We start from the raw sequence: 23,556 nt of genomic DNA on the forward strand, positions 1-23,556 counted from the left end.
ATCAGCCCATGGGCCATAGTTTAGCATCCCCTGCTTTAGAACATAAAGTATTTCTTTTTCGAAAACCAACAGGATTTCCTGTGGATCCACGAAAGGTGCTAATAGTTGCTGGCCATCACAACTGGATCGTAGCTGCATATGCCCATTTTGCTGTATGTTACAGGTACTGTATAATTAGTAATTGTTTGCTTGTGGAGATAGGGTGGTTTTTAATAACTGTGATTTTATATTTATAGACTTAAGAGTGGCTTGTCATTTTTTTCCCTGCATATCTTGCCTACTTCTGTATCTCTTCATTGGATTTAGTTTGTTTTAATTTTTATAGCTAATTGGTAAGATTTACAGATAGCCTTTGTCTATTTCCCACTTGCTATCAACCGATATAACTAAGCTATCTTGAATTTACCTTTTTTTTTTAAGATTTTATTTATTTATTTGATAGGCGGAGATCACAAGTAGGCAGAGAAGCAGGCAGAGAGAGAGGAGGAAGCAGGCTCCCTGCTGAGCAGAGAGCCTGCTGCGGGGCTCAATTCCAGGACCCTGAGATCATGACCTGAGCCGAAGGCAGAGGCTTTAACACACTGAGCCACCCAGGTGCCCCAGAAGTTACTTTTTTTTGCTTATTATATACAACCTCTGAATCACATAACTGTTGTACTAAATGACTAGGCAGAATTATTAATGTGAGCCCTGTGATTTTCTGTGAATAATGATTTCAGTCTTTTGTACTCTATACTTGGGGGTAGTGAGACTCTGCATTGGTCATGACTACCAAATAGCTGGGAATGAGGTAGGGAAGCAAGACAGTTGTGGGGATAAGTGATACAGTTTAATATCTATAATGTGTGAGGCTCACACAGACACAGTTTGGTTTTATTAATTCTTGCATTCTCAGAAACTAAAAGAGAATGAGGAAGAGTATAGACCAGTGATTTTTGTTTTTAAATTGGGGAAGGTATAGGATTCTTAGTTCAGAATCACTGCAGACAATGTTATGATGACAGAATGGTGTAGAAGCACATAAATGGTTGTGATATTCTAGCTTAGACTATGATCCCACTTAAGTGCTGAAAAATAATATATAAACATTTTGTCACTGTTGAGTTTAGATAAGAAAAAAGAGCCATAATAGGGTAAAAATATTTAATAGGTCTTCTAAAGTTTATAGATACATTTTAAGAATCCAGATTTAGGGGCATCTTGGTGGCTCAGTGGGTTAAGCCTCTGCCTTCGGCTCAGGTCATGATCCCAGGGTCCTGGGAATGAGCCCCTCATCGGGCTCTCTGCTCCACAGGGAGCCTGCTTCCTCCTCTCTCTCTCTCTGCCTGCCTCTCTGCCTACTTGTGATCTCTGTCTGTCAAAGAAATAAATAAATAAAATCTAAAAAAAAAAAAAAAAGGGATCCAGATTTATTTTTTTAATCTAAGTTTATGGAAGGTTTGCCATATGTGTAAAAAAGCCTTTTGTAGGGGAACCTGGGTGGCTTAGTGGGTTAAAGCTCTGCCTTCGGCTCAGGTCGTGATCCCAGGGTCCTGGGATCCAGCCCCACATCCTGCTCCCTGCTCAGCAGGGAGCCTGCTTCCTCCTCTCTCTCTGCCTGCCTCTCTGCCTACTTGTGATCTCTGTCTGTCAAACAAATAAACAAAAATTAAAAAAAAAAAGCCTTTTGTAATGGTAATCTCTGCTTTATGTTTTCATTGCAGTAGGGATTCAGTGCCAACTTTTCATTCTGAGAGCATTCTTTGCTTTTATTCCAGTTAGCAAATCCTGTGGAAATGACTTCGGGTGATTTCTTTGGGGGATGACTTTTATATGAAGCAAGACTGATTTGAAAGAAGGATTTTCTTTTCCTTAGGAAGTGTTTTGAACTTAACTTTTGGATCTAAATTGAGAAAACTGTTTTAGACTTTACTTTTTAATTTGTTCATATATTATATACATATTTTTATTGATAATAAGGAGTTCCAGAGGAATTATGAAACAGTTACAATAAATCCAGGTGTAACTTATGTTACTGCTCAGCAGTGCTAAAGATTGCTACTTGCCAGACAGAGGCACAGAGGCATGCAGTTAAATTACACAGTTTTACTCAGCGAATGACAAATACAAAAAGAAGGATGTTGTTACATCTTCCATTCTTTGCATTTGCTTTTGACTATGACCTACCTTTGCTTTCACTGGATGTCACTGATGACAGACTAATACGCATAGTGACAAAGGAAAACAATTGAGGATATATTACATTTCCTCATGTACAGTTAAATCATTTAACACAGTGGCAATAAAAAGATTTCAAAAGAAATACTCAAATTATTTAAATAGCATAATCTTTTCCACAAGTTGTTTTTCCACAGCTTTTTGTATTAATAAATTTAAAACCCTAAAAAATGAAATAGTACATGGAACCCCGGTATGTTCTCACCTAGATTCACTAATTTTCTACATTCTCAGGCTTTATTTTTTATATATATTTATTAATGAAGATTTGTTTCCTTTTTTTCCCCAAAGATTTATTTGAGAGAAAGAGAGATCATGAGAGGGAGGGGCAGAGGGAGGAGGAGTCTCCAGGAGACTCCATGCTGAGCACAGAGCCTGACCAGACCAGAACAGACACGGGGCTCCACATGGGCCTTGACCTCAGGACCCTGAAATCAGGACCTGAGCCAAAACCAAGAGTTGGTCACTTGCTTAACTGTGTCCCAGGCGCCCCAGAAAGTAGTTGTAAATTGCTTCCCTCTTGGAGCTTGCATTTCTTTTTAGACGTTTAATCCATGTAGAATTTATTTACTTGTGGTTTATGGTGTGAGATTTAGGAATCTCTTTTCTTTTCTTGCAAGTGGGTAGTAACTAATTATGTTCTAGTTATTTATCACATAAATTACCTTCTATATTGAATTTGAATGCCCTTCTTTATTTTGCTTTATATTTATATGTATACTTGGGTCTGATTTTAGACTGTCTTCTGTTTTTCTGATGTATTTTATTTATTCCCATACAATTTGATGTACACTGTGTTTGCATTAAGTTTCAGAATGTTGTTGGACATGACTCCTCCACTGTATTTTTTTAAGATTATGATGTGGAAAATGCATAGCTGTCCTGATTTCATAGTGTTGGTTCAGTGAGCAGGAGTGAGGAAAAGAGATGGAGTACTGTTCAGAGCTCATTCTGTCTTGTTTTATTTATTTTCAGTTTTGTATTATTTGTATGGAAAATCATAAAGCATACATTTTTCTAATCTTTGTGTTTAATTTTAACTTAAAAACAAAAGTGTCATATCAATAGAGTTAGATTTTCTAATTGTTATAATCACTGTCAAATATGTGGTCCTGATTCTTTTCTTCTTTTTGGCCTCTCTTTATTTTATAATATCTTAATTTCTGTAAAGATAACTTAGAAGTAGAATCTCTGTGAAAGAGTAGATCACATACAGTTTTGTTATATTTCTGAATTAATGATCACAAAATCACATCATTCACCTCATTAAATCAATATAGCATCTCTTTATTGAGAACTGTTAAGAGCCTGGTATGTGCTCGCATCCATGTAGCAGCGTATTGTCATTATTCTTGAAGTGCTGGCAGTCCCTGCTTTGTGCCCAGTTGGGGAGTTCCTAAGAGCACCTATGTTTCATACCTCAGTGCTTGTAAATGTTTAGTTTATTAAATGATTTTTTCCATTTGTTGGTCATAACACATCCCATCTGGTGGCCAAAGTGGGTAATTGCAGATCATACAATGCTTAGGAAAAATTGTATGCTTTCTTTAAAAAAATTATATAGTTTCTGTGTATTCCTTTGAGGTTAAGGAAATCATTAGTTACTGAAATTAATAAGGCCAAATTGCACTTTTGTGAATTGTGGTTGTATTACTTTAGCATACATTTTTACACAAAAATGAAGCTGAAGTGATTCCATTTAGGTCTTTAGGTAGCCATCATTTATGAATACTGAAGTTTGTGTTTTGCGATGAATATGTCAGGTAATATCTAAATGAGTACTTATTCTCCTCACGGGTGTTTATTCTCTTTAGGTAAGGCAAATAAAAGCTTTACAGTTTTGTTTGCATAGTTGTTCGGTAACTTTAAAAATAGATACTCCTTTGTTAAAGTTTATGTCATTCATTGTGATTGCATAACTCTTAAGTTCTGAATGTATGAAGGCTGGCTGTGTAATCATGTAGAATATGTGTCTGAAAGACTTATATTCAGATAAGGCAGAAAAAATTATTAAAAATTTATCAGTATGTTTTTCAGAAATTAAATATTAAAAAGCATTTATATTCACTGAACTGCAAATCTGAACCTTGGTAGGACTTTATTTATGGGGAATCGATAGGCTCATGAAATTTTTTCATTTAGAAAGAAACCTTTAAAATCTAAGGGTTTCCAAAGCCCTACATTTTATTCATTTGGTTGCCCAGGATATTGGAATGTGTAGTGGTATACCAGATTACTCCTTTATCTTGGTTTGCTTGGATAGATTGTTAACCTATTATCTGAAGTACCAAAAAAATAATGGGTTGATTGCAGGTAGTTTCAGTTAATGACTGAATAACTGATTAATTACCTGAAAGGAATAAAAATTATCCTAAAATTCTGATTTTTATTGACCATTCCTATCAATAGATGATGATGGTAACACTTTTCTGTGTAGAAAAGTAAAAGATATTTTTTATTTTATTTTAGCTGTTAAAACTTTTTTCCTATTTGAAGGATTTTTCTGAACTTTTCTTTGGAGAAATACAGAACTCTAGTTTCTTCTTAAGTGCTTTATATGTCCTGTGTGGATAAATACAAGGTAGCTTAGGAGTAACAGTCTGGCTTTGTAGAGGAAATACGTTGGCAAAATTTTATATTTAATAAATATAGCTGTGATTAAGTTTTTTGGTGCATTTCTTTGTATTTGTTTAATTGCTGCTGAGTCTAACTTTTGTTTCCATTCTTATTTAACAGAATCAAAGAATCTTCAGGATGGCAACAAGTGTTTACGAGTCCATATTTGGACTGGACTATTGAGCGAGTAGCTTTAAATGCAAAAGTGGTTGGAGGTCCACATGGAGACAAAGACAAAATGGTTGCTGTTGCTTCAGAGAGTAGCATCATCTTATGGAGTGTCCAGGATGGAGGGAGCGGAAGTGAAATTGGTAGGGAAAACCTTGTTTATGCTACATTTTGCTGGTACATACCATATTCTGAAGTTTAAGAAGGATTGCCTATCTTTATAAGAACTAACCTGGACTATTACTTAGGAGAGCTGCCACATCATCTTGCCAGGGTTCAGTGGTAATAGGACCACCCCATATGAGAGGAAAGATCTGGAAGAGGGGGAAGAAGTTAGTGTTTTAGGAGCGAGGGTAGAATCTTTTTACCAATATGCTCTAGCTGAAACCTGGCTGCTTCATGAGACTGTGCTTTTCCTGGATCCCAGTTAGAAAGTGATGACTACTTTCTCTCCAGTTCCTCACACTTTAGGGCCTGAAGATGGGCAAATAACTTTCTTGCTTTTCCTCATTTGTTGCTTCGAGACCAGATATGCTCAAACCTTTTAATCTCAGAACTACTTCGTACTCTTAAAATGTCATTCAGGACCACTAAGAGAGTTTGCTTGTGTAGATTATATCTACTGTTACTTAGCATAATGGGAATTAAGACTGAAATTTTTATAAATATATATTAATAAGTTTAAAAATAGCAATAACAAACTCATTGCATGGTGACATGAATAACATTTTAATGAAAAATAGCTTTGTTTTCCAAAAACATTTGTGAGAAGAGTGGCATTGGTTTACAGTTTTGTAAATCTCTTCAAAATTTTATTGACTTCTGGTGCCTGTTTGTGAATTTGTGTGCTGCATTATGTTTTTTGGTTGAACCTTATGAAGAAAATTTGGATTTATGCAGATATGTAGTTGGAAAAGACATTTTTACAGTCTTTTCAGATAACCATGGACATTCTTTTTTGCTACTGTCATAAACATATGAAATCATGTCAGTGAATTTTGCATACTGTTAAAATTCATCAGTCTGTTTTACACTTTGAATGGATCTTTTATCCATGCATGATTTTGTTACATCATGCATTGGTCATTTGGAAAATGTTGGTTTACTGATGTTGATATCTTTCATTGTCCAATATCCCCCCCCCAAAAAACCCCAAATCACACTTATTACTATAGCCACTGACCACATCCCTGAATTCTTACATATTGGGAAACCATCACATTGACTGTGGCAGATAAGTTTTCCAAAATTCTAATTTTCACTTGAAATATTGAATTTTTATCATTGAAATAAAAACTTACTTGGTTCACTTTTAAGGAAAGTCTACCAAGTACTCAAATCTGAAGTAGAAGAATTTGTCATCCTTTCAAATAAAAATGGTATTCTGTGAAAAGAACAGCTAGGTTAGCTCTCAGCTCCAGTGTCCAGAAGATGCTTTTTCTTGACACGTAGTACCTAGTCACACAGAATAGTAAGAACGCATACCAAATTAAGATTTAGTATTTACTAAATTAAGATTTAGTTAGTACAAATTTTTATACACACTGCTTCATCAAGGACATTCTGAAGTTAAACTGGCCTCTTTTTCTTTCCTTTGAGAGTGTGTGGCACAGACTTGGAAGATTACTGAACAGTTGGGTTCCCCCCATCTCACTCGTGCTAAGATGCCTGCTGTTTTCACTGACTCTGCTTTGCGCCGTCAGCGCAGCTGTCAGCACGGATGTTTTAGGGGAAAGCATGAGATTCGTGAAAGTTTTGAACACTCAGAATATTTCAACACATGTGTTTGTGGCCAAACATTCACACAGAAGATCTTTAATGACTGGCTGGTGCTGGTGCCAGATTAATAGAAGTAAAATCCCAGGGTCGGCTACGGCTGGGTATTCATCTGTTTGTAGCCCTGCTGACAATGTGTCATAGGTCTGCCCCATCTTTAATTCAGGCCCTTCCTGGGTGACGGCAAAGAGGCAGCGCGGTGACCTCTCTTACTGACCTCCCATCTAGCAGGCATCGGCATTGTCACGTCTCAAGGCTGTCGTGGCTTCGCAGCGGTGGCGCGCGCCGCTCCAGATGCCCGGGTGCCATAACTTACCCTGTCTGGTGCTTCAGGGCCTTTTTCATTCTCAGGGTGAAATTTTAGAACAGTTTCTGGCTTTTAAAGACTTTTTTCACATCTTCATTTAAAGTTTTTTTTTTTCTTTAAACTCTGAATATTTGGTCTCCATGAACCCACAACTGGCATTACACCAGTTTGCAAAAATGTCCTGTTGCGTAGCGCAAATAAGGCAGGTGATCAACATCTATAAAGTTGGGGGAAAGGTAATTTTTATATTTGGTATTTTAATATTTCTAATATTTATTTCCTGTTTGGCTCAGTGTTGGCCCAGGCCCCCTTCCAGGTCGCATGGATTTGTTGGCCCTTAGGCTTGGGTGGTGCCACTGTGGGTTGAGCAGCTACCCGTTCTAATGTTTTGGTTTTGAAGCCAAAAATCTTCAATGAGTAGATGAAAAATGTATTAAAATAAATTTATTTTAAAATATTTTAAACAGTTTCAGATAAATTTTTAAAAATTCATGAAAGTTGGTGCATCTGGGTGGCTCAGTGGGTTAAGCCTTTGCCTTCAGCTCAGGTCATGATCTCAGGTCCTGGGATGGAGCCCCGCATCAGGCTCTCTGCTCAGCAGGGAGCCTTCTTCACCCTCTCTCTCTCTGCCTCCAGCTCCCCCTGCTTGTGCTTTCTCTGTCAAATAAATAAGTAAAATCTTAAAACTACAAAACAACAAAAAACTTATGAAAGTTTCCAGAGCATTTTTAATAGTAATATTGCAAAACACAGCAAAATGTACTTATTTTCTTGTTGTGTTTCTTTGTAGGCTCAAGGAAAATTTGGATTTTAAGATAATTTATTGGACAGAAATGCCATTATAGAGATTATAGCAACTAAAACCAAGACATCCAGTTAGAACATGGTGGAAGTATTTAGAACAAACTAAGTTAGTCTTGGGGAAACTTACAAAGTTAGTTATATCCTAAAGCTACCAACAGAGATAATTCTAGAAAACTTAAGAATAAACACATAGATTCTGTTAGCTGTCATCATGATGACCCCATCATGTCATATAGTGTTTGGAAGATTCCTCTGTATACTTGAGATAATGAGAGCAAAAAAAGTAAATAGTTCTTTAATATTACATAAAATAGTCGTGACCTCTCAGACTTCTAGAATGAGTCTCAGAGACCCACAGAGATTCACATACCACACTTTGAGAATTACTGTTCTAGACCATTTTCCTTTCCTTCTCTCCCAAGTTCCCATCCCACCTCCCTAGATTTCAGATCTCATGCCATCTGGACTTGTACTTGGTGTAGTAGTGTTCAGCTGCTTCTGGGTCACTGTCCTTTATTCCGTTGAAGTTATCAGCTCTAGTTCCCCAGCTCAAAAAATTCTCTGACTACACTGGGATCTTCACTTAGTATTTCCCTTTTTTTTTTCAAGTTTAGATTCTGTCATTGCAGTCACCGCAGAACAGAGCCTCAATTTTTCTGCACCACTTTTTTTGCTGTTTTCACCTGGAAAAATCCCAGACGTGGCCAAATCCACCTTTCCACCTGAATAACTAAATAGGATGAGGGAAAAGAAATGCACACACACACACACACACACACACACAGTAATACTTAGTCTCAATTCATGACCTCTGCCCTGAGGTGGGCCTCTAACTGCAACCCAGAAATCCTATGGCATTATCCTTGTCAGTTCTGTCACTCTCCTGAATGACTATTTCAGCTGTTTGCCTTTTCTTTAGACTCCTAACACTGTGTCCTTCTCATTGAGAAAACAGAGAAAATCAAATCCTATCTGGCCATCTATGTGTGTCTGCTCATAAACTCTATTGTCCCGTTCGTCTCCGTGATTAAATGGTCTCTGCTTTGATCGAAGGCTAGTGCTTTGCATTTAGCTGTAGACTAGGTCCTGTTTGCTCTCACCTGTGCAGAGACGTTGTTCCAGTAGCTGCGTCTTCATTCTCCTTCATTGTAAGAGCTTCTCACTCTTGGATCATTTCCACCAGCACACACCATGCTGTAATTCTCTGTTAAGAATAACAACAAAACTACCCTCCAGTCTCTTCCAGTTCTTGCTCCATTTTTCTGTTTTCCCGAAGCAGAAGATAAGAGTGACCTGGTCTTGTTTCTCTGTCCGCTTCTTCTGTTTTTTTTTTTTTTTTTGAAGTTGATCTAATCGTTCTTTTGCCCATACCACTTCAGAAAACTGCTCTTGTTAGTACTACCTGTGGTCTGTTCTCGGCTAAGTCTCCTCTCATTAAAACTTCAGAGCAGTGACCTGATACATTTGATACAGTTAATGATTCTTTTTGAAGTCTTTCCTCCTTTGGCTTCCAGGATACCTTGTAATCCTGATTTTTATCCTACTTCTCTGTTTCTTCTCAGTTCTTTTAATAGTTCTTCCTCAAATGACTGATTTCACAATGTTGGCATGCCCCAGAGTTCAGTCCTTGGACTTCATCTTTCTTTTGTATTTATTGTTACTGATCACATAGACTAATGGCTTTGCCTTCTGTGTGCTGATGACTTGCATGTTCATATATCTCATCTGAACCCCTCCTCTTGAACTAAAGAATTATGTTTGTGTGAGGGGTCCCTAAGACCACTTCCAGGTTCAGTGATTTGCTCGGAAGACGTCTGCACAGGATTCATTCAGCAAGAGCTACTTTGAGTTATGATTTCTTACAACAAAAACATACAAGCAAAATCAGCATAAAGACATGGAGGGTGAAGTCTAGTGGACGCTAGAAATGAATTGTAACACTACCTGTGTAGTGGCTACCGGAGAAGCTCATTAGACACTTGGTGCCCACGTTTTTTCCTGGGGCTCACACATAGGCTCCCTCTGCCTAGCACATACTAAGGGTCCAGATTTCCAAAAGGAAAGCAGGTGTTCAGCATAAACCCCATTGTATACATAGTTGAGGTTTTTTGTCACCATGGATTAGATTTGCCTTGTCTGGAATTTCATGAGTGGAAATACAGGGCGTGTATTCTTTTGTGTGTGGCTTCTTTCATTGAACACAGTGTTTCTGAAATTGATCCCTATTGTGTGAATCAGTGGTCCGTTTTTTTTTTTTGTTGCTGAGTAATAGTCCCTTGAATTATTGTGCCAGAATTTGTTCGTCCATTTATGTGTTGGTGGACATTTGGTTTATTTCCAATGCAGAGGTGTTAGGAATCCAAGATTCTTAAGTCTTTCTCTGGACGTGTTTTCTTTTTGTTTTGTGAATAGGTTTTCTCAAGGTAAATACCTAGCAGTGGAATTTCTGAATCATATGAAAAGTGTATGTTTAGTGTTAGAAGAAACTTACACACTTGTGTCCAAAGCAGGTGTACTATTTTACATTTCTGCTAGCTGTGTATGGGATGAGTATGCAGTGATTTTAATGGTGGTTTTAATTACATTTCCCTGTTGATGAATGATACCGAGCCTCTTTTCATGTGCTTATTGACCATTTGTATTATTTCCTTTGGGAAGTGTCTTTAAATCATTGTTCTCTTTTTATGAGTTTGTCATCCTGTTACTGATTTGTAATAGTTCTTTATATATTCCAGATTAGAGGTTTGCAACCAGGGGGTAATATTATCCCCTAGGGAGCATGTGGAAATGTCTGGAGACAGTTTTGATTGGCACAGCTAAGGGAGTTCTCAGTGTATGTATCTCCCTGTCTTCCTCCCTCCCTTCCTCCCTCCCTCACTTCCCCCTTCACTCCAAGGCCTATCCCTTTCTCTTCTTCTTTTCTTCTTTTTAGGACTCAGTTCTCTATCAGACCACTTGATACTGGCCTTGAGATCACTGAAGCACTATTTTTTTGTTGTTTTCTATTTCTTTACTCCTCATTCTTTAGATAAAATTTTTTATCTGTCTTTAATGTATTTTGCCTGTTTTCTTCAGTATTCACTCTGAAGTTAAGCCCAACTAGTGAGTTTTTTGTTCAAGGTACAGGACTTTTAAGCTCTAAAATTAACTGTCGATTCCATTTTAATTTGTTTCTCTCCTGAGATTTCTTATCTTTTTACTCATAATGGTCTACTTTTTCTTAAATCTAACATGTTCATTAAAGCTGTTTCAGTTTTGTTTTTTTTTTTTTTTTTTTTTTTTTACTTTAATTCCAATATCTGGATCATGTCATAGTTTTATTTTGGGTCACATTTTTCTGCTTTACATGTATAGGAAGTTTTGATTTTATGCTGGTCATTTGCATGATACATTATATAGGGGACATGGGATATAATCTTCCTTTAAAATATGTGAGTTTTGTCCTGGCAGGCAGTTACATTACTGGAGGATCTTCCTGATCCTGCTTGGCTTGTTATGCTTCCTTAAGGGGAGGTAGCCTCCCTCTGCTCATTTATTTCAGGGCTTGGCTCCTTTTCAGGGGTGTGGTCCTTACTCCTAAAGTGTTGGGTTTTTGGAGTCTTTACTGAGGAATGTCTGAGGTGTTCAGCAAGGGTTCTCCATTCCTACTGAGCTGGAACTACTGGCGTCTACCTGTGTAATAACCTCTGTTATCTCCACTCAGCGCTCAGTCCTGGGACAGCCTCTTTCTCCTATTTTGGGGGATGCTTCCCCTGCCCAGGTGCAGTCCGGCCTCTGCGAAGGCATAGGAAACCGCCAGGGAGCATGTGGAAATGCCTGGAGACATTTTTTGGTGTCCCCTGTGCAACCTCTGTGCAATCCCCACTCCCGTCCTGGTGCCCTTGCCCCCTCCCTTCCACCTCGCCCACAGGTTCTAATCACCTCAGCAGCTGCGCACTCTGGTCTCCACCAAAACCCTCTTCCATTCAGGGAGAGCATCAGTCTGCACTGGAGTCTTGCCTCCGTGTGGGTGAACGCAGGGCTTCTCTCCGCTGTTTCCCAGCTTTCAGCCTTCTGCTGCCTGTTGTCCAATGTCTGAAACAGCTGCCTCATGGAGTCGGGCCACTTTGTTGTTGTCGCCCCATAAGGAATCATCTGATGCCGTTTTTACAGCATCATGACTGGCCGTGGAAGTCCTCCCTGACAACTTTAGAAAAAAAAAAAAAGCTTTAATGTTACGTATTCAAATTATGATACACTGGTAATTATACAGAGAGAAATTAAGTGGTGATTTCTTTTTTTGTTTTCCCCCTTTTTTTTCAAGTAGCCACTTGTAACAGACCCGTAAGGGAAGGAGGTTTTGTGCCTTGCTTTGTTTGCAAAGGCCAGTGTGGTAGGCCACTATGTTAGGAGATGGTGCATAGTAATTTGTTCACGTCCAGTAAAAGAAACCATTTATTATTACAAATGTTCTTCAGAACTTGACAACACCATCCAGAGAAAATTGCTAGGGCTGCCATGTCCGTGATAGAGCGCTTCCAGAGGTTGGGCCGCTTTCATTATAACCTGTATAAGGCAGCGCTGCGGGATTGCTGCTATGAGCAATATTCTGCTGAAAGGGTCCCCAAAGACAGGAACTTGTCATTACTTGTACTGTGTCTTCCCTGTGGATAGTGGCCCAGATTGTTGAGCCTAAGTAGGAGTGACACGTTAAATTTCTTGAGATCATTCAGAATGTCTTCCTTGATTTCCCAGAACCTCATCCTTCTCTAGAGTCATGTTAGACGTTAGTAGTTGGTTTTCTTGTTTTTTATTTCTACCTTTCACGTGGGCCGTAGTCCGGAGTATATAGTTGGCTTCACATGTTCTGAACGATTGTTTGGCATCAAAATTAAAAGACTTCCTAAAATTGGATGTGAAATGATGATTTTCTCTTTGAAGTGGCAAGCTTATTTCTCAGCTAATCTGCTTAAAGAGTTTATTAGTTTTGTGTGTGTGTTGTGTGTTATTTTGCTGGGGTTTTGTTTTGTTTTGGTTTGGTTTGGTTTATCAGTTGGTCTGAGATGGTATAATTCATGTGTATAAATGCATATTTTACATAAATTTTTAAAAATATATAGAAAACATTCATAGCGTACTTACCTCCCCCCCACCCCTTTCCCTGGTATTTATCAGTTTTTCCTCCTGCTACAAGCCTGGGTTTTTCAAGATTGTTTAAGAATTTTCTTTTCTTGGGGCACCTGGGTGGCTCAGTGGGTTAAAGCCTCTGCCTTCGGCTCAGGTCATGGTCTCAGGGTCCAGGGATCGAGCCCCGTATCAGGCTTTCTGCTCGGCAGGTAGCCTGCTTCTCTCTCTCTCTGCCTGTGTCTCTGCCTACTTGTGATCTCTCTCTCTCGTCAAATAAACAAAATCTTAAAAAAAAAAAAAAAAGGAATTTTTCTTTTTCTTTCTTTTTTTTTTTAAGAATTTTTTTTTTGGGGGGGGCACCTGGGTGGCTCAGTGGGTTAAGCCTCTGCCTTCGGCTCAGGTCATGATCTCAGGGACCTGGGATCGAGCCCCACGTAGGGCTCTCTGCTCAGCGGGGAGCCTGCTTCCCCCTCCCTCTCTGCCTGCTGCTCTGCCTACTTCTGATCTCTCTCTGTCAAATAAATAAGATCTTTAAAAAAAAAAAAAAAAAGAATTTTTTTTTTGGGGGGGGAGGTTTATTTTTAAGAAATCTCTACACCCGATACAGAGCTTGAACTCAAAACCCTCATAGCAAGAGTCACACTCCGCTGACTGAGCCAGCCAGGCACGCCTGCTTAAGAATTTTCAAGGTGTTTTTTTATTGCTGCTGGTTTTGTCTTGTATGTGGTAGAGTTCTGAACAGAAAGAGAAATACCCCGCACTGGTGTAAGAATCAAAAGAAATCAGTTATCTTTTCTGGCTTATGCTTTTAATACATGCGCAGTTGAAATTAATTGGTTTGTTTCTTCCCATGAGTCTTCAAAGCCTTATGCCGCTTGTGTTCCTATTATGTACTGTCCAGAAACAACTGTAAAGGGACATAATGCCATACCAGGGTGATCCTAGAATTCTCTCCTTTAAATATTCCTTTGCTATTAATGGGGATATTTGCTCCTTACTGCCTCCTTCACCTACATCCCCTCTCCCCTTTCTTTGATTCCCTGGGCTTGCCCATTCCCGACCCCCATTTGATGAACCATTCTCCTTTTAAAAAAATTCAACTCAGGTGGCTTCTTTTCTATGAAATATCCTAAAACCCACTTTTCTTACCCCATTTACTCCTCATGATGTTGCTTAACTTTGTGCATCCTTCAGCTGTTGTTGGATTTATGTTGTAATGGGTTGTTTGCATTTTTTTTCTCTTTTAAACCATAAGTCCATACTAATACCTTGTCTTCTCATGTTGCTTAATTCCATGGCCCACTAAAATGGATTAAATTGAAATCTGCAATGCTGGGAACCAAGGAGTTTAAAATTCTGAGTAAAGTCCTGAATGTTTTTGTTTTTTTTTTTAGTAAGATTTTTTTTTTTCCCTTTCTGTGTGTGTATGTGTGTGTGTGTGTCCCCGTGTCTGGATTTCTAGAAACGTTCTAGATGGTTGAGGGTGCTAAGTCTGTGTCTTTAGATCAGTGGTTCCCACTTCATTAGCAAGCTGTAGCTAAATCTCTTACAGATTTTATAAAAATGTAGTGGGTTTTCTGATTTAGCAGGCCTTGGATGAATCTGAGGATTTTTTTTTTTATTTTACTCACTATAAATCCACCCGGTTATTTTGATGGTCACCCAAGTGTGGGAACCACAGCTTCAGATAATAGGTGTTTTATCAGTGTGAGATTCCTCAGGGCAGATTTTATCTGTGTCAGTTGTTGAGCAAACTGCTAAGAGCTTACTGAGTTTCTTGGTTTTGGTCTCCAAAGTGTCTAGCATGTCACTTATGGAAATGAAAACAAGTTTAAATTGTCACCTTCACAATGTTTCTAATCTGGGTTTTGAATAATTCTAAAGATAGGGACTATTTAACCTCTTTATTTTTTGTTGTCATTTAAGGAGTGTTCAGCCTTGGCGTTCCTGTAGATGCTCTCTTCTTTATCGGGAACCAGCTGGTGGCTACGAGTCATACAGGGAAAGTGGGAGTGTGGAATGCTGTCACTCAGCACTGGCAGGTTAGTTTTAACTAAAGCATTTACAGAAATGAAAGTGTTTCTGAAAGTCATGCTGATTATGTATTTGCTTTATTTTTGTGGAATTCATAGTGTCTTATTTACTTATTTTCTATTGAGGTGTAATTAACATGTTAGTTTCAAATGTACAGCATAATGATTTGGTAATTTGTGTATATTGCAAAATGATCACAATAAGTCTAGTTAACATTTTCCACCACATTCAGTTATATGGTTTTTTCCTTCTTATGATGAGAATTTTTAAGATTTATTCTCTTAGCAACTTTCAGATATACAATACAGTATTAACTATGGTTGTCATGCTGTACGTTACGTCCCCATGACTTATTTTATAATTGGAAGTTTGTATCTTTTTTTTTTTTCCCCCAAGTAGGCTCCACACCCATTGTGGGGCTTGAGCTCACAACCTTGAGATCAAGAGTCCCATGCTCGGGGTGCCTGGGTGGCTCAGTGGTTAAAGCCTCTGCCTTCGGCTCAGGTCATGACCTCAGGGTCCTGGGATCGAGTGCCGCATCGGGCTCTCTGCTCAGCAGGGAGCCTGCCTCCTCCTCCTGTCTCTCTCTGCCTGCCTCTCTGCCTGCTTGTGATCTGTCAAATAAATTAAAAAAAAAAAAAACTTTAAAAAAAAAACAACAAAAAAAGAAGAGTCCCATGCTCTATGTACTGTGCCAGCCAGGCACTGACCTTTTTTTTTTTTTTGGCAACATGTATCATTTGACTCCCTACACCCATTTGGCCCACCCTCCACCCTGTGCCGCTGGCAACTACCGGGCTGTCTTGTCTATTGATTGGTTTTTATTTTGTTTTGTTTACTTGTTTGTTTTTAGATTCCACATAAGTAGATCATAGGAAGTTGTCTGACTTATTTCATTAGGTATAATGCCCTCAAGGTCCATTCATATTATTGTAAATGACATGATTTCTTTTTTGTGTGTGTGTGTGGTTGAATAATATTCCATTGTATATATATAGTACATGTTCTTTATCTCTTCATCCATTGATGGACACTTAGGTTGTTTCCTTATCTTCACTGTTTTAAACAATGCTGCAGTGAACATGGGGGTGCAGATATCTTTCTGAGTTAGTGTTTTCATTTACTTCAGATACATACCCAGAAGGGGAATTGCTGGATCACATAGTCATTCTATTTTTAATCTTTCTAGAAACCTCCTTTCTGTTTTCCTTAGTGGCTATACCAATTTACCTTCTCCAACAGTCCACGAGGGGCCTCTTTTCTCCGCATCCTTGCCAACACTTGTTATTTCTTGTCTTTTCGATATAGCTATTCTGACAGATGTGAGGTGGTAACTCATTGTGGTTTTGATTTGCATTTCCCTGATGATGAATGATGTTGAGCATGTTTTCATGCACCTGTTGGCCATCTGTAGGTCTTTGGAGAAATGTCTGCTTAGATCCTCTGCCCATTTTTTGTTTCTGTTTTTGATTACACAGAATATTTATTTGTAGTGGTAATTTACTTCTAGATACAGATTTGATTATGTTTTCAAGAATTTTAAATTACTTCAGAAAATGAGTGAGTATTTTAAACTGTGTTTTGACATTTCTTCATTTCTCTGAAGTGTTTTAAGTTCCGTGCTTTGGGAATAGTAGTCCAGGCAGACTTTTTTCCCGAGTGAAACACAGACCTTGTGAACATACAAAGCCTTTTCAGAGAAGATAGCAAGCTAAATGACCTCAAGTACTTGAGAGGAACAAGGAGTATAAAAGGGTTATTAGTTATTACCTAATTCTGAAGGAGAGGAAAAGTTAAAGTACTTTAAGCAAAGAGTAACATGATAAGATCCATGTTTTAGGAAGCCACAGGGGTAACCAGTATGAAAGCTGGGCCGGAGATGAAGGGGGTAATGGCGCAATGAGGTGGAGAGATTTGACTAAAGACAGCGGTGGTAGAGATGGCAAAGATGAGACTCTTTGAAAAACATTTCATAACCTTCCTAAAATTATAGGATTGATACCTGGTTTGGGTATGGAAATTAAAGAAGGAGAGAGAAGAGCTGTATTTCTAGTTTTGGAGTCCTAGTTTTGACAGATAGATAGTGATAAATGGAACGTAGGAAGAGAAGCAGATATAGTGGGGGACAGTGTGAGGAATAATTAGATTGGTGACATATGTTTACTTTGATATTCCTAAGGGTATCCAAGTGCAGGTATTCAGTACACATTTGGAGAGAACCCCTTTGCCACTTAGGAGCCAAGAAAGGGCTAGGAAGAAGTACTTGGAAGCCACAACACTTCCGTGATAGCTGAAAAATAAGAATGGAGAGGGTTTTCTGTTAAGTGGTTGTACGTAGGAAGACAGAGTTAGAACTCTGGGAAACATTAACATTTCAGGGACAAGATAGGAAACCACAAAGGGACATATGTGATACGATTGAGAAATGACATTAGTCTAGGATATGATTTGCAAATATAATTAGCTTTTGGGTTGGAGAAAGCCACATTGTGGGAACTGAAGAATTAAGATCAGAGATTGGAGATAGCAAATTCAGAGTTCACCTTTCAAGAGGTTTGGTGAAGGAAAGCAGGGAAACAAAGTGATAGCTTAAGATTGAGGCTAAATTGTGGTAAAGATGTTCATTGCGTTATTTCATCTTTTCTCTAGGATGCGAGAAGCTCGAGCATGCTTGTAGTCAGAGAGGGGAGTTGTCGGAGAAAGCACACGCAGAGTGAAAGAGTGGAGAGGATTTCTAGTCCCATGGAAGTCAGGAGCGTGTGAGATTTAAAACTGTGAGGAGGGGTTTGCCTGGCAGAGACCAGAGCTACGTCTTTCTCTGACAGAGTAAAAAAGGAGTGCTGAAGAATGTAAATTCCGAGGAAGAGAAAGAAGTGGCAGTAGGTATCAGGGGTTGCAGAGATGAGAAACCATACGTTTGTAGGGGTTCTGGGGGATAGAGCCGTGTGAGTTTCTCCGTTAGTGCTCGGTGCCAAGAGCAGAGCACTCGAGAGTGGTATTGGCCGGATCCGGGATCGGAGCTGTAATAAGGTGGATGTGACACACCAAGGGATGAGAAAACCTGAAGATGCAAAGTAGCTGAAATTGGGAGATCAGGAAGTGAGGAGGTGCGGTTAGGCAGAGCAGGACGCAGCGACGTCAGGGGGCTGACGGATATTAATGCACATTGACGACCTGAAGGGAAGGAGAATTGTTGGGAAGATAGGAAGTTGTGGTCAAAGACTTAATTTAAGATTTTGGAGTTGGGACAGTTCTCAGTGATCCTAATGTAGAACTGACTTGAAGGTAACAGTGTCAGATCTGGGACTCAGCAAGCTGAAAGGGCGGTCAGTATGTCCAGTAAGGTGCCAGGAGAGTAGTAGAGAGTAAGAAGAAACGCACCTGTGGCCCAGATGCCCAGATCCTAGCAGGGGTGATGGGTGATGGGTTGATCTGGGTGTTACAGTCCAGGTAGAAATAAATGGTGGTTGAGTGTCACGATGAGTTGAGCTTGTAGAGCAGCATTCCTGAGATCTGGGGCTGATGGTGAGAGAAAATTAGGTTTTATGTTAGATGAGGGAAAGAAGTCCCGTTTGTAGGAAAAAAAAAAAATATTAGCTGGACTGCGCCTTCCCTATAGGCACAGCAGGAAGCATAATAGTTGTCACACACAGTGATGGGCCGAGGAGAGTAGGGAAGGGCTGGTTTCAGTGGATCCAGAGCGTATGTCGAAGAAAGGTGGGTGGATTCTTCAGCTGCTGATTTTTCTGTAAAGAGGAATGTTAATTTTTATAATTAATGGAAGATTTGCTTTCAGGAAGCTTTATTTGACTAATTCTGTCAAGTCAAAGCTTTTAGCGGGTGAGGGAGGCTATACCACCTGTAAAACCACTCAGGTAAAGAACATGCTTCCTTATTATCTTTTTTGTTTTTTTTTTTAACCAGTATTTTCAAAACTACATGTAAAAGTTTTCATATCTTTGGGATCCTGAGAACTGTACCAGCATCCTTTATTCTTAAGCTTTTAGTTTCCGGTGTAACCTGCTGCTCCTTGTTTGGTATCCACATGAGTTCAGAACGTATCTGACAGAGTAGGTTTGTTACTGCATTTTAGGAAGACCTTGGGAAAGTTGAGCATTCATGCAGCAAACAAGCCTTATAGGCCAGTGGATGAATTTTGTTGTAGTGCAGAGCAGAGACAGTGTGTAATGAAGTCTCAGCGACTGAAACGCAGATCTCACCCGACACTCCTGTCCTGAGGCTGACTCCTGGGACGGCTGTGACTCTGGTTGTGTGACTCTGGTTGAGTAGGTTCTGTCTGGCCTTCCGCAAAGGTTCTGCCCATGAGTAACACATAGAGTACACAGGACAGCTGTTGTACATACATCAAGATGGATTTGAAGTCTGTAAATCAGATGACTAAGAGAGAGTGTGTATGTGTGTCAGTTCTGCAGGCTGTTGTGAAATTGTTGGTGTAGCGGTTTTTATTAGGACAGCTTCCGTAAGGTGGGAGGGGCGGGGGAGGGAGAGGGAGAGACTCTTAAGCAGGCTTCACACCCAGTGTGGAGCCCCATGCTGGGCTCCCATCATGGAACCCTGAGATCAGGACCCCAGCCAAAATCAGGAGCTTAGCTGACTGAGCCTCCCAGGCTCCCTAGGACAGCTTCAGTAGGATGTTATTTTATTTTATTTTATTTTTAAAGAATTTATTTATTTATTAGCACAAGAAGGAGGGAGGGAGAGAGCAGGAGTCGGGAGAGGACAGAGAGAGAAAGAAAAGCAGACTTAGGCTGAGCAGGGAGCCTGACACGGTGCTTGATCGCAGGACCCTGAGATCATGACCTGAGTCGAAAGCAGATGCTTCACTGACTCATCCCTCATTAAGATCTTAATGAAAATTTTATAAAATCATCTTACCTGATTTGAGAAAGAGAAAAGAAAATTGATTTTTTAAAGAGATGTTTTAGTTTTTTGTTCTTTTTTTTTTTGCTTAAACTTATAATCTTGAATGAAAAAGCCACTAAAGAAATGCTCTTTGGAGCACATAGGTGGCTCAGTTGGTTAAATGTCCGAGTCTTGATTTTGGCTCAGATCATGATCTCAGAATCTGAGACCCAGGCCCCACCCCCTCCTGGCAGGCTCCCCTGCTCACTGGGGAGTCTGCCCCACCCCCTGTCTTTCTCCTCTCTGTCCCTCCCCCTGCTCCTGTTCTCTCTCCTCCCTCCCTCCCTCCCCCTGCCTCCATCAAAAATAAATAAATAAAATAAATGCCCTTTGATAAGAGGGATTTTTTTTATACCTTGAAGGGGAAGGACTGGGATGAAATAAACATCAGCAAAGAAATCGATAGTAAATCTGGTAAATCTAAAGTGATTAGTTAAGTCATGGATGAGGGTTAAAACATGCTGTTAAAAATGATGACCTAGGTAGAGACTGTGGTTGAAAGACTAGGGGCCTTGTCTTGCTTGGGAACATAGATTGATTTTTTTTTTTGGACTGATTGTTTTCAAATTATATATCATTTAATTTTGCACATAAGAGAGATCATCACTGTGTGCTGCCTTAGAGGGAAAATCCACTTCCATCGTAGCTTTGTGACCGTCCTGACTCAGCCACATACCTGCATTAGTATAGTTCCTCAGGTTCTCCATGCGAAGTTGTTCGGGTAAAGAAGAGGAGGCCACAGAGTGACCGACTCGCTTATGCTGGGGGAGAAGAACTCATTCCCAACTCCTGTAACCTCACTCGTCCCCTGCTTTCTCCGTTCTCTTGTACTGGGGGGGAGGCCTGAAGGCAGAGCAGGATTTGGGTCAAAGGTTGCAGAAAGAGAAGTGGGAAGGCTCTAACCCTGGAGCCCATGGTTCTGGAGAACAGACGGTAGAAATGTTTGTCTGAGCTGTGCCCTGGGATCTTGGAGGTGCTGCCTCTTGCGTTCAAAGGGGACCTAAAGGAGCAGGGATCTCATGCCCTTATCTGTCCCCATCTTCCCACTGAAGATTCTGGGGTAGTGGTTGAAGCTCTTTCTGGAGTGCTAGAACCCAAGAAATGAACTTGGCATGAGGAAACTGGTCATCCGTGTTAAAGTCGTCTTCCCTCCATTCTCCAGATGTCTTTACTCATATGAGTGAAAAGCTCTGTGTCGCTCTCGACGAACTTGTTGGCTCTGAGGAGACCCTGACCTGGGATCAGCACAGGGGGTGGTAACTGAACCGGTGCTATTTCTGTGTGTGACCCCAGAAGGGTCACATAGAAGCGAGGGTCATGTGTCTCCAGCTTTCTCGGAATCATTACTTCCAAGTTTTAGCTTTTGGTTAAATGTGTTCCTTTTATTTAGAAGGGACCCAGATGGTGTGCTGGTACACTCGGTTTGTCAGGCATGCCCTTCCCTACCTAACTCACGCTCGACTTCTTCGATTTTCAAGTTTCACTTCCTTCCTGAACTCGTCCTTGATCTTTGCCCTTCTCCCTGCATGGGACAGAGCAGAGAATGCTCCCTTCTCTGATGCTGTCGCACACTCTGTTGCAGCGCCCATCACACTGTGATTCTCTTTTCTTCCCTCTCTTGCTCTCAGGTTTTTTTCTCGCTCTCAAGCTGACGAGCTCTTACGGAGCATGTGTGAAATCTCACATCCCTCATCCAGTCGGCTTTCTCCTTCTCTGGGCCAGAACCCAATACATGGGAAGTAGTTCACTTAAACGTCGGCTCTGCAGTTGCCCAGGCATCTCCTGCCCAGTCCCAAGTGGGGAAGATTCACTTTCATCTTTCTTAATTGCCCCTGCTCTAAAACACATCGGTTGTTTGGTTTGTAGTAGAACTGTGCCCTTTGCTTTTCTTGTAGCACAGATACAGGCAGTTACTAATTTTTAACTAGACCGATTTGCTTGGGTAGGTGTTGTTTTTATTCTAGCACTTTAAGAAAATGAAAGTTTAAGGGGAATTTTTGTCTTGCCATTTCCTAGGAAACAGAGGTAGGGTCTTCGGTGGAAGGAAGGTAGAGAATAGCATCTTGTCAAAGACGCAGTGGTGAGTTATCCAGGGATCTGTACTGGTAGTTCTTCAGAGTTCCCTGTGGAGGTGTTTGTGTGTAAAAGTAACTTTCTAAGCACTGTTTAGATATTGTTTTTTTTTTTTTTAATATTTTATTTTTTAAATTTTTAAAAAAGATTTTATTTATTTATTTGACAGATCATAAGTAGAGAGGCAGGCAGAGAGAGGCGGGTAAGCAGGCTCCCCGCTGAGCAGAGAGCCCAGTTCGGGGCTTGATCCCAGGACCCTGGGATCATGACCTGAGCTGAAGGCAGAGGCTCATCCCACTGAGCCACCCAGGAGCTCCAGTTTGTTTTTGTTTGTTTGTTTGTTTGTTTTTTTAATTAAATAATCTCCAAGCCCTGTGTAGGGCTCAGACTCAAGATACTCAAACTCATGATTGAGTTCCTTGCTTTACTCAGTTAGTCAGACAGCCCTAGTGAGGTTTTTTTTGTTTTGTTTTAGTTAAGAGTCAAAACTTTCAGCAAATTGAGCAGGAAATGTAAATGATAATTAATACCTAACATCTAATAATAATCTTCCTACGTCAGGTTCAAGATGTTGTTCCTATAACGAGTTACGACACTGCTGGCTCATTCCTGCTACTGGGATGCAACAATGGATCAATATACTACATAGGTAAGTTTGTGGCCATGTAGCCTGGTCCTATTTAATATGATTTTTTAAAAATAAAATACTATTTAAAAAAATTTTAAATAGAAAGGGGCGCCTGGGTGGCTCAGTGGGTTAAAGCCTCTGCCTTTGGCTCAGGTCATGATCCCAGGGTCCTGGGATCGAGCCCCACATCGGGCTCTCTGCTCAGCGGGGAGGGAGCCTGCTTCTCCCTCTCTCTCTGCCTACTTGTGATCTCTGTCTGTCAAATAAATAAAATCTTAAAAAAAATTTTTTTAAATAGATGCACTATTTTAATACTTAAAATGTTTATGTTTTAGATATGCAGAAGTTCCCTTTGAGAATGAAGGATAATGATCTTCTTGTAACCGAGCTTTACCATGATCCTTCAAATGATGCCATTACGGCGCTGAGCGTTTACCTCACACCCAAAACAAGTTAGTACCCGGCAAAATTCTTGACCTTTTTTTGAGGATGTATGTGTATTATTGGTTTATTATGCTAAATCTAATAATAGTTTCTTTTTGAGAACTGCAGTTTGGAGGATATCGTCTCTCCGTCTGAAGTTCATATTTGGTCATGTATTGAAGCCAAACATGACCCGTAAGCAAGCATAAGTTGAGGTGGGAAATGAGGACTTGTCCTCTTCCGAGTTATATTGAAGTAAAACATTGCAGTATTAACTAAAGTTACTAAAAAGTAATCTGTACATTTACCTTCCTACTTACTGTAGCTGATTTTGTTTTGAAATTGGGAGCTTTTTGTTTTTTTAACTAAAAGTGAGAAAGCTTTCAGACTGTTAATTTCTGTTGGAAATTGCCTTATTTCCTTGGAAAGATTTTAATTTGTTATGGAAAAAAAAAAAAACATTTCATTTGGAGGTTTAGTA

General features: G+C 39.8%; 1 protein-coding gene across 2 annotated transcripts in view; it reads left to right on the forward strand.

Annotated features, from left to right (window-relative positions):
- KCTD3 (potassium channel tetramerization domain containing 3) overlaps nucleotides 1–23,556 on the forward strand; it is a 52,385-nt gene that overhangs the window by 13,414 nt on the left and 15,415 nt on the right. For both annotated transcript variants that reach the window (XM_047704763.1, XM_047704762.1), the window contains exons 8-12: nucleotides 73–163; nucleotides 4,954–5,144; nucleotides 14,921–15,036; nucleotides 22,586–22,673; nucleotides 22,988–23,104. In XM_047704763.1, the coding sequence (XP_047560719.1) occupies nucleotides 73–163; nucleotides 4,954–5,144; nucleotides 14,921–15,036; nucleotides 22,586–22,673; nucleotides 22,988–23,104 (603 nt within the window). The remainder of the gene's footprint in view (nucleotides 1–72; nucleotides 164–4,953; nucleotides 5,145–14,920; nucleotides 15,037–22,585; nucleotides 22,674–22,987; nucleotides 23,105–23,556) is intronic.

The sequence above is a fragment of the Lutra lutra genome, chromosome 15 (genome assembly GCF_902655055.1).
Source record: "Lutra lutra chromosome 15, mLutLut1.2, whole genome shotgun sequence".
Lineage (NCBI taxonomy): Eukaryota > Metazoa > Chordata > Mammalia > Carnivora > Mustelidae > Lutra > Lutra lutra.